Genomic DNA, 14331 nt, shown 5'->3' with positions numbered 1-14331 from the left:
TTCATTCACACATTACGGCTATTGTTGTGTTGGCTGTTGTCATTTTTTATTTGACAATCTAAAAGAAAGGAGGTCAGTGCCCCTGACTAAATAGTCAGGTATTGATGTTTTTAAAATTCTTGCAGCACACCAGTTGAAAATTGTTCGAGGTGCCTAAATTAAAAAGTATGACTAGATCATAAAGTAAGAGAACTTCTTCAAAGTGGTTTTTAGCTGTTAATATTCCTTTAACACATAATGCTTTGGGTATTAACTCAGGTGTTAATAAGAGCTATTTTATTTTTCAAGGAAGGAATACACACACCTAGCAGAAAAAAAATTGCTAAAAGAAATCCTGAAGCCTGGCTTTTCAGCAGCAAGGCACAGTGAGTAGAAGTAAGCAAAGAGCCCTAACCGGTTTGGCTCAGTGGATAGAGCGTCGGCCTGCGGACTGAAGGGTCCCAGATTCAATTCCAGTCAAGGGCATGTACCTTGGTTGCGGGCACATCCCCAGCAGGGGGTGTGCAGGAGGCAGCTGATCGATATTTCTAACTCTCTATCCCTCTCCCTTCCTCTCTGTAAAAAATCAATAAAATATGTATTTTTTTAAAAAGTAGTAGTAAGCAAAGACAGTCAATATTGAGAGGAACAAGATGGGAACAGCAAAGGCACGGAGGACTCAAAAAGACACAGATTACATTCAGACTGCCATTTCACATACCAAATCAAACAGCAACTTTATTGATGCACCATAGTGGAGCTGCTTATGAGGAAATGTTCCACAGAGAGGTAGAACAAAAGTTTTCAAAAGACAACTAAGACAACCCCTATATCAGGCCACCACTTCCTACCTCTTAGCTTCCTCCTTCCATCATCAATGGCAATGAATTTTTTACCCTTTCTCCTTGCTGCCCACTCCCCTTCTTAATTCTGGATGAATTCTAATACTCTTTTTCTCGTATCAGTGCCACTTCTATTCACACCGATTAGATCTTTCTGCAGGATCAGCACCACTTCTGCTTCAAGAAATAAAAGCTTTGACAGCATTCACACAAGAAGGGGGTTGCTGCCCCTGCTGCATAAATCTGGAAACTTGGTAAAAATTGATGGGTGGGTGGGAAAATTTTGGAAAGCACCTTCAAAGCAAAAGCCAATTGCCTTATAAAGAACTCATATAAACTGATAATAAAAATACTAAGAAACCGCCCTAACCAGTTTGGCTCAGTGGACAGAGCACCGGCCTGCCGATTTAAGGGTCCCAGGTTCGATTCTGGTCAGGGGCACATGCCCGGTTGCACGCTCAATCCCCAGTAGGGGGCGTGCAGGGGGCAGCCAATCAATGATTATCTCTCATCACTGATGTTTCTATCTCTCTCCCCCTTTCCCTTCCTATCTGAAATCAATAAAAATATATTTTTAATAAATGAATAAATAAAAAATACTAAGAAACCAAGTTCAGAGAACACAAAGAGAATTTCAACTTTACTACTAACAAAGAAATATAAAGTATAATGAAATTTCATCGATTACCAGAAATATGCTAAGCTTTTTAAAAAAAATAATATTTCTCAGTATTTGGAATGGTATGATGAGAGGTACACTCACTGCTACTAGTGAGAATTTAAATGAGTATAACCTTCCAATAAAGCAATCTAAAAACTTTATACATATAATCCAGTAATTCCACTTTTAGTAAGCCCGTTTAAAGAAATAACTCTTATCAGAAATTCAGACACTTTATACATATCAAGGCTCATTGCTATTGTAGATCCAAAATTTTAATAGAAAAAAGATGTTAGGGAACACTGAAGTAAGAATCTGTTCTTTTTCTTACCACACCCCTGTGAATCAGAAGTGATCCCTTCCTCCTCTGTGAGTGGTTTAGGCCTCTATTTTAGCACTTCAAATGATTTGTATCATACTTAGTTGTGCCCAAGTCTGTTTGCCTCACTGAATTGTGAATTCCCTGAATAAAAATTTGAGGTCCCATCCAGCTTTATACCATATCACTAATCACCTCTCAAGCACCCTCTTCCCCCAAGTACTAACAACAAGACACAAACATTTTTGTTAAGTTGAATCCCTATACAAAGAAAATTAATCAATGGCTTCAGAGATAGTATCATTTTATACACATAAAGACATCTGGCCCTAAAAGGTTGCTCAGTGGTTAGAGTGTAGGACTGCTGACCGAAGGGTCTGAGGTTTGATTTTCGGTTAAGGCCTCATATCTGGGTTGTAGGCCCACCCCCCACCTCCGCCACCACCACCACCGTGCCCCCCACCGCCCACAATCTTCCACTACCTTTAAAAAAACAAAACAAAAAACAACAACTCAACTTTCAGGCAGCAACCCAACTTTCAGGCAGCAATCACATCCCTGATTCTAAAAGGCTCCAGCCTAGCAATTGCTCAATAAAGCTGTGTATAGAAACATTTTTTTAAAAAGACAAGGCAAACACAATATTTATAACTGACCTAATTTTACCACAATTTGGAATAAACTCAATTCTAACAGATTATAGGAATGAGGATTAATAGAACAAAGAAAAAGCCTATCTGTTGAATAGATAAGTGAAGTCAAAAGATGGAGAAAGACATCAGCTCTGCCTAAAACCTATACCAGACTTCTCAATTACTATGCAAACTTTCTCTTTTTTGCTTAAGGTTACTTAATTATATTTCCAACATTTGCATCTGAAAGAGTCCTACATACTACAGTGGGGTAAGCATACAAAGTTATTTTACAGTTGGAAAAAACTTTGCCCCATATTAACTCATAAAACTCAAGTTACTGGTGCATTTGTTGTTCTCCAACTGCCTATTATTCCGTTTCATACTGCCCACACTACAACCACATTAAATTGCTTGCTTTTTCCTGTACACCCTTCGCATTCTTCTATTTATGTGATTTTTGTCTACTGTTCTTTTACATTAATGCCCTTCCCTCTTAATCTCTAATCACATTTCCTCTGAAACAGCAAGGATTTTATCTGTATGTCCCTTAGTAGATTTGACCTTGTATTACAGTTATTCATGTGCATATCTTATCTATTCAACTGTACTGTGTTTGGACTTGTGTATCTCCCCTCAGGTCAGTCCATCTCCCAAATCCATGTTATTTCTATTAAACCTATGCTATTTCCCAAGAGCACTGAGTAAACACCTCTTTAGTCAGGTATCAATAGCAATATATTTAATCTAATTGTCCTGGGTACCATAGAAGCCACATTAATGTAAGTGAGAGGACTGAATGGGGTACAAATTACATTCAGGTAGGCAAATACAGGTATATATTAAAGAAAAAAATCAATTTTGTCCAATTAAAGAAATTATTTTTGCTGAGTCACCCAAGTCAAGCCTATTTTAGGCCTGAGTCCTTTTGTTAGCTCCACCCAACCACTTACACACCATTATTTTCCTGGGAGATATCCATGAAGAGATAATCACTCCAGGCAGTATCCTGACTCTAAGCCACATCTCTGTGAATTAGCCCCGAGGTGTACACAGTTAATGCCTTCAGCTTCCCTAACTCTCCAATGATCTATTTCTCACTAGCTTATTCTTACCACTTTGACAATCAGATTGCTTTTCTCTGCCTTTCATCTTTCCCTTAACTCTATCTGGCTGACATCTTAACACAGACCTCACAGGCAAAAATAATCCTATCCAATAATAAAAGAGTAATATGCAAATTAACCATCACTCCATGACAAAAATGGCGGCACCCATAGCCACAAGATGGCAGCGCCGTCTCAGCCCTGCTGGAGTCCCCCAGTCTCAGGGAGGGCTGCTGCTGAGAGCCTGCAGAGTAAGCGGCCTGGTGGAATACTGCCCAGAGGCCCTCCTGACCCTTTATAAAAAACAAAAACAAATTCACTCCCCACAGCCCCATCCCCTCCAAGCAGTGGCAGCCTGGGGTCTCAGCCTGGCAGGAGCGCGCACCCCCACAGCGCAATCCCCTGCCAACGGCAGCAGTCTTGGCTGGGGTCTCAGCCTGGCAGGGGCGCACACCCCCACGACGCGATCCCCTGCCAGCGGCAGCAGCCTGGGGTCTCAACCACTGAGTCACACCAGCTAGGCAAATATGGAGGAATCTTAAATGTTTCTTTTTTTTAAAATATATTTTATTGATTTTTTACAGAGAGGAAGGGAAAGGGATAGAGAGCTAGAAACATCTATGAGAGAGAAACATCGATCAGTTGCCTCCTGCACACTCCCCACTGGGTATGTGCCCCCAACCAAGGTACATGCCCTTGACCGAATCAAACGTGGGATCCTTGAGTCTGCAGGCTGATGCTCCATCCACCTAGCCAAACCAGTTAGGGCTGTCCAATATGTTAAAGAAAAAACCCTATCTAATAAAGAGGGAATATGCAGGGGAGGGCATTTGGGGGTGACCGGGTTGTCAGGGGAGGGCAGTTGGGGATGATTGGGCTGGCAGGGGAGCAGTTAGGCGTCGATCAGGCTGGCAGGGGAGTGGTTAGGGGGTGATCAGGCTGGCAGGCAGAAGCGGTTGGGGCAATCAGGAGGCAAGCGAGCAGTTGGGAGCCAGCAGTCCTGGATTGTGAAAGGGATGTCTGACTGCCTGTTTAGGCCCGATCCCTGTGGGATCGGGCCTAAACAGGCAGTCAGACATCCCCTGAGGAGTCCCAGATTGGAGCGGGTGCAGGTTGGGCTGAGTGACACCACCCCCCCCAAGTGCACGAATTTCATGCACCAGGCCTCTAGTATTCAATAATAACAGCAGCTATCATTTACTGAATACCTATTACAAGCTAGAAACAGTGCTAGGTACTTTATAAAGAGTCTCTGATTCTCATGACAATCCTAATGATGTCAGACTAATTTTACAAGCGAGGCACCTGATCCCCAAAGAGGTAAGGCAATTTCTTAAATATTACCCAGATGACAAGTATTACAGCTCCACCTAGTTCCACAACCCATGTTTCTCTCACTCTATCACACTGCCAAAAATAAAACAGTGGCTGTTCTCCCAGCTTCCACCCTTGTCCCCAATCCCAACAATCTATTCCACAGCAGCCCGAGTGATTCTTTGCTCAAATATTAATTCATTATTTGCTCAAATCCTTCCAATGGTTCCTCCTTTGCTCAGAGTAGAAAATGAAGTCCTTACTATGGCCTAAGAGCCCTGTTCACTTGTCTCCTCCCCAATTACCTATCTGGTCTCATTGTTTATCTCTCCTTTAGTTATTCCACTACAGCCACACTAGCTTCTTTGTCATTCCTCATACATACCAAGCCTGCTCACACCTTAGGGTCTTTATACTTACTATTCCATCTGCTGTAACACCCTCTCTTCTCCACCTCGAAATCCTCTTAGCTTATTCGCTCACTTCTTTTCTCTTGCTCAAATGTCACCATCTATTTTTTTTATTATTAATTGAATTTATTGGGATGACATTGGTTAACAAAACCATATACCGTACTTTCCGGCGTATAAGACGACTGGGCGTATAAGATTTTCCTGGGTTAAAAAGTCGTTTAATACGCCAGAAAATACAGTATATTGGACTACATTGCTGGGATTAGATATAATGGATTAGGTATATTGGACTACTGTATTTTCAGGCGTATAAAACAACTTTTTAACCCAGGAAAATCTTATACGCCCAGTCGTCTTATATGCTGGAAAATACGGTAGGTTTCAAGTGTACAACTCAATAAAACATCATCTACACACTGTATCATGCACCCACCACCCCAAGCAAAATCTCTCTCGGTCCCCATTTTTCCCCCTTTTGCCAACCTCCACCTAGCCCCCACCCCTTTTCCCTCTGACTATCACCACATTGTTGTTTGGGTCTATATGTTATGTATTTATGTTTTTTGGCTAATTCCTTTACCTTCTTTCATCCAGTGCCCCCAACCCTTTCTCCTCTGACAGCTGTCAGTCTATTTCATGTATCCATGCCTCCGTTTCTATTTGTTCATCATTTGTTTTGTTCATTAGATTCCACATATAAGTGAGATCATATGGTATTTGTTTTTCTCTGACTGACTTATTTCACGTAGCATAATAATCTCTAGATCCATCATGCTATCCCAAAAGGTATGATGTCCTTCTTTTTTACAACTGCATAGTATTCCATTGTGTAAATGTATCACAGCTTTTTTTTTTTTTATCTGCTCATCCATTGATCTTGTCTATTATAAATAATACTGCAATGAACACAGGGGTACATATATTCTTTCAAATTAGTATTTTGGGATTCTTAGGATACATCCCAGAAGTGTGACTGCTAGGTCAAAGGCAGTTTCATTTTAATTTTTTTTAGGAAACTCCATATTATTTTCTACAGTGGCTACACCAGTCTGCATTCTCACCAACAGTAAACAAGGGTTCCATTTTTTCCACATCCTTGCGAGAACTTGTTATTTGTTGATTTGTTGATAATAGCCATTCTGGCAGATGTGAGGTGATATCTCACTATGGTTTTAATTTGCATCTCTCTGATGATTAGTGACTTTGAGCATTTTTTCATATGTCTACTGGCCATCTTTATGTCCTCTTTGGAGAAGTGTCTTTTCAAATTTAAATTGCTAACTCCTTGCCGAAACCGGTTTGGCTCAGTGGATAGAGCGTCGGCCTGCGGACTGAAGGGTCCCAGGTTCGATTCCGGTCAGGGGCATGTACCTTGGTTGCAGGCGCATCCCCAGTGGGGGTTGTGCAAGAGGCAGCTGATTGATGTTTCTCTATCATCGATGTTTCTGGCTCTCTGTCCCTCTCTCTTCCTCTCTGTGAAAAATCAATAAAATATATTTTTTTAAAAATTGCTACCTCCTATCTACTCCTCCTTTCTCCACTTTCTTTTTTCCTCCAAAATACTTATCATCACTTGACATATTGTTTATTGTCAGTATCCCACTACTAGAATATAAGCCCTTTGAGAACAGGGACTCTGTACATTCTGTTTACTGTATCTGTTATATAGTAGGTTGAATAAATGAAGAGCCTTAGTCTTCCTAGGTGTTTAAATAAAAAAATAGCAGGATACAAAATCAACACCCAAAAATCAATGTTTTTTTATATAACAATACTGAATTCTCAAAAAGAGAAATAACAAACAATTCTATTTACCATCGCAACAAAAAAATTAAGATACTTAGGAATAAAGTTAACAAAGGAGGCAAAAGACCCATTCTCAGAAAACTATAGGACGTTGAAAAAAAAGATAGAAGAAGATATAAACAAGTGGAAGAATATACCGTGTTCATGGATTGGTAGAATCAACATCATTAAATGTCCATACTACCCAAGGCAATCTACAGATTCAATGCAATCCCTATTAAAATACCAACAGCATACTTCACAGAGATAAAACAAACAACCCAAAAATTTATATGGAATCAAAAAAGATCCCGAATAGCTGCAGCAATCTTAAGAAAAACAAAGTTGGAGGAATCACAATACCAGATTTCAAGTTACACTACAAAGCCACCGTAATCAAAACAACCTGGTACTGGCACAAGAACAGGCATATAAACCAATGGAACAGAACAGAGACCCCAGAAATCAACCCAAGGCATTACACTCAATATTTGACAAAGGAGGCAATAGCATACAATGGAGTCAAGACAGTCTCTTCAATAAATGGTGTTGGGCCGAGACCGGTTTGGCTCAGTGGATAGAGCGTCGGCCTGCGGACTGAGGGGTCCCAGGTTCGATTCCGGTCAGGGGCATGTACCTTGGTTGCGGGCACATCCCCGGTGGGGGTTGTGCAGGAGGCAGCTGATCGATGTTTCTCTATCATCAATGTTTCTGGCTCTCTATCCCTCTCTCTTCCTCTCTGTAAAAAAAATCAATAAAATATATTTTAAAAAAATAAAAATAAAAAAATAAATAAATGGTGTTGGGAAAACTGGACAGGTACATGCAAAAAAATGAAACTAGACCACTAACTTACACAATACACAATAATAAACTCAAAATGGATAAAAGAATTAAATGTAAGTTGTAAAACCTAGTTGTAAAAGTCCTAGAAGAAGCTATAGGCAGCAAAACCTCACACATCTCTCATAGCAATATGTTTACAGATACATCTCCTAGGGCAAAAAGGACACTAAGGAGAAAATAAACAAATGGGACTACATCGAAATAAAAAGCTTCTGCACAGCAAAAGAAACCATCAACAAAACAAAATGGAAGCCCACTGTATGGGAGAACATATTTGGCAATGATACATCTCATAAAGGGTTAATATCCAAAATATATAAGGAACTCATACAACTTAACAATAGGAAGGCAAACAATCCAATTGAAAAATGGGCAAAGGACCTAAATAGACACTTCTCCAAAGAGGACATACAGATGACCAGGAGACATATGGAAAAATGCTCAAAGTCACTGATCATCAGAGAAATGCAAATTAAAACAACAATAAGGTATCACCTCATACTTGTCAGAATGGCTATCATCAATAAATCAACAAATGACAAGTATTGGCAAGGATGTGGAAAAAAAAAGGAACCCTAGTACACTGTTGGTGGGACTGCTGGCTGGTGCAACCATTATGAAAAATACGGAGTTTCCTCAAAAAATTAAATATGGAACTGCCATTTGACCCAGCGATCCCACTTCTAGGAATATCCTAAGAATCCTGAAAGTATGTATGCACCCTTATGTTCATAGCAGCACAATTTACAATAGCTAAGATCTGGAAACAGCCCAAGTGTCCATCAACAAATGAGTGTATTAAAAAGCTGTGGTACATTTATATCATGGAATACTATGCAGCAGTAAAAAAGAAGAATCTCTTACCCTTTGAGACATCATGAAGAGACCTGGAGAATATCATGCTAAGTGGAATAAGTTAGTCAGAAAAAGATAAATATCACATGATCTCACTCACATGTGGAATCTAAGTAACAAAATAAACTGATGAACAGAGTGGAACCAGACACATGGAAGCATGGAACAGAGTGTAGAATCTCCGAGGGAAAGCGGGGGAGGGTGAGTGGGTGGGAGGTAATCAATCAAAGACCTTGCATGCATATATGCATAACCCAAAAACACAGACAATAGGGTGCTGAAGACCTGGGGTGGAGGACAGGGGCAGGCTGCAGGGGGTCAATGGGGGGGGGGGCATATGTAATACCTTCAACAATAAATATTTATTTAAAAATAAAATAAAATGATCTCAGAGACATTTTCCAGAAAGCAAAGGGAAGCTAAGCTGCCTTTGTCCTAGTCTAGATTAATTTAGCAAATCCTCTCCCTTCCAACAGTGCCTTTAAAGATTGCTCTAATTTTTCCATAGTTGTGAATAGATAGTAATGCCATTGAGCAATAAGTGAGCAGCTGAGCCAATGTAACCAGTGTAGTACATATTATAAAAACATAAAACTTACAGCAAAGTTAATCAGACACATATTTAATGATATGCATAATTGTTATTGTGCTGCACAGTAACTAGGCATAAATGGTAGACACTTCATGTAAATGACTCTAATTACTTTTTTTTTTTTTTAACACAGGCAAACCAAGCATGTCTAGGATCAGATTCAGAGGAAAACAGGAAGGAGGGTAAAGCTGGATATTTAACTCTGGGAGGTCTCTCTCTTATTCCATACCCTTAGGCACTAGGCTACTGGTCTCCCAACCTGGATCATGTATCTTTGAGAGTAACTTTTTCCACTCCATATTAAGAGAAGCTTCCTTTAACCAAAGGTAAAAAAAATTAGGCTGAGGGCTTGGCCTCTGCCTTCAGATATAAAGCTGAGAGGAACCAGAACAATCACTACTTCTGGCAAGGATGACAGGGGCAGGCAAGCTGGTAGAGAAACCAAATACACAGCAAACTTACTGAGGACCTATGCCAGGCACACTAGTAGGTACTTTGCATAATTCCTCTAACTTCCCCACCCTACCTACAGCCCCAAATTCTGTTCCCAGGAAAGCAGAGAATGGGATAGTTCTAGTGAGGACTCCCTCCTCCAAATTCTCTCAAAAGGCCTAAAATGTCACCAGAGAGGGTAATTTAGGTTATTAGCAAGCTAACACCACTAGGAAGATTAAGGGGAAGCTGTTGTTTAATGCTGTTTCTTTTGCTTCCTATCTTATCTAACCCACAAGAAGATATATGGCCCCCTATTTTCTTATGGGTTTACCCAAACCTATCCAGCCTTTACAGCCCAGGCTAAGCCTAGCTTCTCAAACTCATTTATTTCTGGACCTCAATAGTGAGTAGGTTGTTGACACAGGCAATACCGATTGGGTAAGCATGTTTGGTTAGATACACAAGACAGTATCTTCTTTCTCTAGTCACCAAATGCCTAGCCCCAGAATTCTTTCAGCCATTGGAACTCTCTGCTAAAAATCAGACTAAAGAGCTATGTCAAATTAAAGTGCATCTAGAATCCTAGGCCTTCAATGCTCTTCTATTAAAAGATGTTGATGACCAGATTTAGGTATTCACCTTTCATTGTATTTAAGACTACAATGCTATTCATAAAGAACCTTAAAAATTATGACAAAATATTTGACCTAGTAATTCACTATTGTGAGTAGTAACAGCACCTGAATGTTCTTAAGTACTTACTGTATGCTAGGCACTGTGCTAGGCATTTTCCTTAAAATATCTCACAACAAAATAAGATCATTACTACTATTACTTGACAGATGAATAAAGGAAAGCTTGGAAACTAGCACAGGGTCACATACTCTAGTGACAGAGGTGGGACTCAACCTCAGATTGATTGAACTCCAGAGCCCACCTTTTTTACTACCACCCAAACTAGAAATATATCCTGGGAAAATGACCCCAAAATATAGCAACCAGTTTAAGCACAGGAGGCTCAGTACATGGCAACTTGAAGCATTCTAAACACAGTTAAGTAAATGGAGGCAATTTGGATTACAAAATATTACATAGGCATTAAAATATTTTTACACCTAACTTTTAGTGACTCATGAAGGAAATGTTATGCTATAAATAGAAAAAGCAAAATACAAAACTTTACATTAATCAGATCTCAACTATATAAAAATTGTCTGCACATGGAAAGGCCTAAATTTACTGTTAAATTTAAAAAAAAAAAAGACAAGTTGCAGAATAATATAGGACCGTGGCCAGTGTGGTTCAGTGCGTAGAGCATTAGCCGGTGCACTGAAGGTCGTGGGTTTGATTGTCGGTCAAGGGCACATAACTGGGTTGCAGGGCATATGCAAGAGGCAACCAATCAATGTGTCTCTCTCACATTGATGTTTCTCTCTCACCACCCCTCCACCCCCGCCCCACCTCTTTCCCTCCCCTTCCACTCTCTCTAAAAATCAATGGAAAAAATATCCTCAGGTGAGGTTTAACACACAAAAAAAAAAGGTAACCAATAGCTTCAGGGGGATACAGCAGAGACATGTAGCACATGAATAGAAATTAGAAATATTTTTCAGCTGTCTTTAGGTAGAGTTTACTTACACACACACACACACACACATACACACTTATTTTGAATTGAAAATGGGCAACTCTATATCTTAGTTCCTCGAGTTCCATGGGAGTCTCAATATTTGAATATATAAGTTGAAATGCAAAATCCATGGCATCGCACTGAATTTTGGCCTACTATGGCAAAGAACAAGTTGAAACTTTAAAAAGATACAAGATTTTCCCCTTCCCCTTCTTCTCAAGTATGTGCCACAAAATAACATACCTGCCAAAATAATAAAGAACATGAAAAGTACTAAAAATTAATTAGATAGAAATCAAAACAAAAAACTGTAACTTTGAAGAATTGTCTCTTTTTTATGCACTGTATTGTATAGAATTTAAAAACCATCACACAGATAAGTCCTTACCTATATCTTGCCCCACCAGCCCATTGCAGTACATGGCATGTCGCTCAATCTTTGTGGGTGGGAAGCCTTGGTCACATAGTGGGCAGGATACCTTGGTACTGGATGAGAAAGTAGAAGGTACTTCCTTCTCAGCATCTTCCCTGTTACCAAACTAAAGAACATGACAAACAGCCATTGTAACAGCTTTACTTTATAAAATAATTTTTCCCCAAAGAACTGCAAGAAACTCCATCTATACTTCATTTACTTTCAGAGACAATACCAATTAGTTTGCAAATTCAAGACTGAGGATTGAGAGAGAACATAGTCAATAGTTATTCAGTGCCTGCTCCCTATGTGCTAAGTACTCTGCATGTAATATTCATTTAATTCTCATAGTAATCTAACAAAGATATTAACATATCCTTTTTACACAAGATAAGCATTGTCTAAAATAGTAAAGCAAATTGCCCAAAGTTATGGAACAAATAAGTGGCAGAGTTAAAATTCAAACCAAGGACTATTTGGCTCCAAAAACTGAGGACATTCCTCTCTATCACGCTGCAAGGCACTGTTCTCCTTGGGTCAGTATACTGTGTATGCAGTGTTTCACTAGTCTGTATACCAGCAGCACCTTAAAGACACTTTCAATCTCACAAAAAAACTGTGATATTTTACATGAGACATATATAAGGAGTTAGAAAACAAAAGAGCTCTAAGCAAAAGAAGCACAATTAAAATTTAAGAACCTAGGTCTCAGCTTAAACCAGTAAGATATACCACCTCTTGTGTTTTATGACTTTGGATTGAAAGAAGAAATACAACTAAGACCCAAATATATAAGAAAGCCAAATAAAAGTAATTAAGACATTGCTGCTAAAGCCATTTTTAAAAATAAATATTTTTTATTGATTTCATAGAGGAAGGGAGAGAGAAAGATAGAAACATCAATGATGAGAATCATCAATAGGCTTCCTCTTGCACGCTCCCTACTAGGGATTGAGTCTGCAACCAGGCATGTGCCCTGACCAAGAATCAAACCTGTTTTATGGGTCAACACTCAACCACTGAGGCACACCAGTCAGGCCTGCTGAAGCCATTCTTATATCTTACCTCTCTTATTCCTCTCCTTGTGCTATACTCATCATTTTTTCAATAGTTGCCAGTGTCTCTCAGAGGCAGTTTTATTTTACCTTACAGATCAGAACTGAGAACTCTGCAGTGATTAATTCAACAGTATGCATTAAGCACTGCAGTACTACTGCCTAACACTTGCTTCAAAGGACAGCATGTCCTGTCCAATCAATGTGAAACTATCCTGCATAGCCACTGCTTCCATTTAAAAGCAAGGATCACCTGGGCTGTCATTATGCCTTACTACAGGGAAAAAATAAACCATCTTCTAGTACAAGAACAAAACAGGACCAAAACTGCAATGGGTAGATAATTTGAGCTCTGAAACAACTGGGTTTTGGGGTGGGGGGTTGACTCTAAGTTTAGGCCATCCCTGAAATCTACTGTGGTGAATGTGATCCATGAGAGAGGGAAACAGGTCACCTAAATACCAAATCAAACAGTTTCTACAATTGCCAAAATATGTTGTTTCAACACATGTGTTTTATACTTAAAAAGACATATTCTGAAAGGGAAAAGATGAGAAGGAACTAACAATGGTTGAGTTCCTATACTACGCCAGGTTTGACCAAACATTTTCCATATCCATCCCTCATAACAATCCAACTGATAAAAGTGTCTCTAGCTCCAGTATTACAGAAGAGGAAATTGAGGCTTAGAAAGACAAAGTAATCTACTGATCACAAAGTTACTAAGTAGGCAATCTAGACTCAAATCCGGGCCTGTATGATATCAAACCTTCAGTATTTTCCATTCTACCATGGTGTGGCAAAAGCAAAAGTCACCCCCTTCCACTCTGTTTCTGAAAGCTGACTCTACCAGGTACTGGCAAACTATATGATTCTATTATTCTCCTATAGGAGGTAGGTCTAGAAGTTCTAGGTGTTATTTATTCCAAGCTTAGTCACTGAGCTTCTTATAAATACAGGTTCTTCTGTTCATAAATTTTACAATGAAAAGTCATCTTGTACATGCAAAGCCATTTGAGCAGAGGGGAGAAAATCAAAGATACCGATAATTTACAAGTAGTCCTGAGTTGTTGAAAGTTAGTGTCACCTGCGCAGTTACTTGGCCTTCTAAAGTTCACCAAGCACAGAAATATTATATGACATGAATGTCACAGTGTTCACACCCAGTACTATCCTCCTTTGTATTCATCACCAGCTCTATAAAATGTAGATAATGTACCTTCAACTCTTAATATATTTAAGAGGGAGTAGTCTATTACTGTCTTATTGTGAAGACAAGACCACTTTCAGTCACACTCATAGGCAACCCAGAAGGTTTCTGAACATTTTTATATTAAAATAAGGTTTTTCTATCACAACTAAAATGGTCTATTTATATATTAACTATGGGGCGGGGGTGAGTGGGGAGTGATAAACTGGGGAACTTATATTCATATATGGACATAGACAATA

At 39.4% G+C, this 14331-nt stretch overlaps 1 protein-coding gene across 1 annotated transcript in view; it reads right to left on the bottom strand.

The window, feature by feature from the left end:
• Nucleotides 1-14331, bottom strand: part of UIMC1 (ubiquitin interaction motif containing 1) — a 78029-nt gene that overhangs the window by 23908 nt on the left and 39790 nt on the right. The window contains exon 10 of the mRNA XM_054717788.1: nucleotides 11798-11948. Within this exon, the coding sequence (XP_054573763.1) occupies nucleotides 11798-11948 (151 nt within the window). The remainder of the gene's footprint in view (nucleotides 1-11797; nucleotides 11949-14331) is intronic.

This window comes from Eptesicus fuscus, chromosome 6, assembly GCF_027574615.1.
Source record: "Eptesicus fuscus isolate TK198812 chromosome 6, DD_ASM_mEF_20220401, whole genome shotgun sequence".
Classification (NCBI taxonomy): domain Eukaryota; kingdom Metazoa; phylum Chordata; class Mammalia; order Chiroptera; family Vespertilionidae; genus Eptesicus; species Eptesicus fuscus.
The sequence above is the reverse complement of the archived record's forward strand: the minus strand, read 5'-3'. Positions and strand labels throughout refer to the sequence as shown.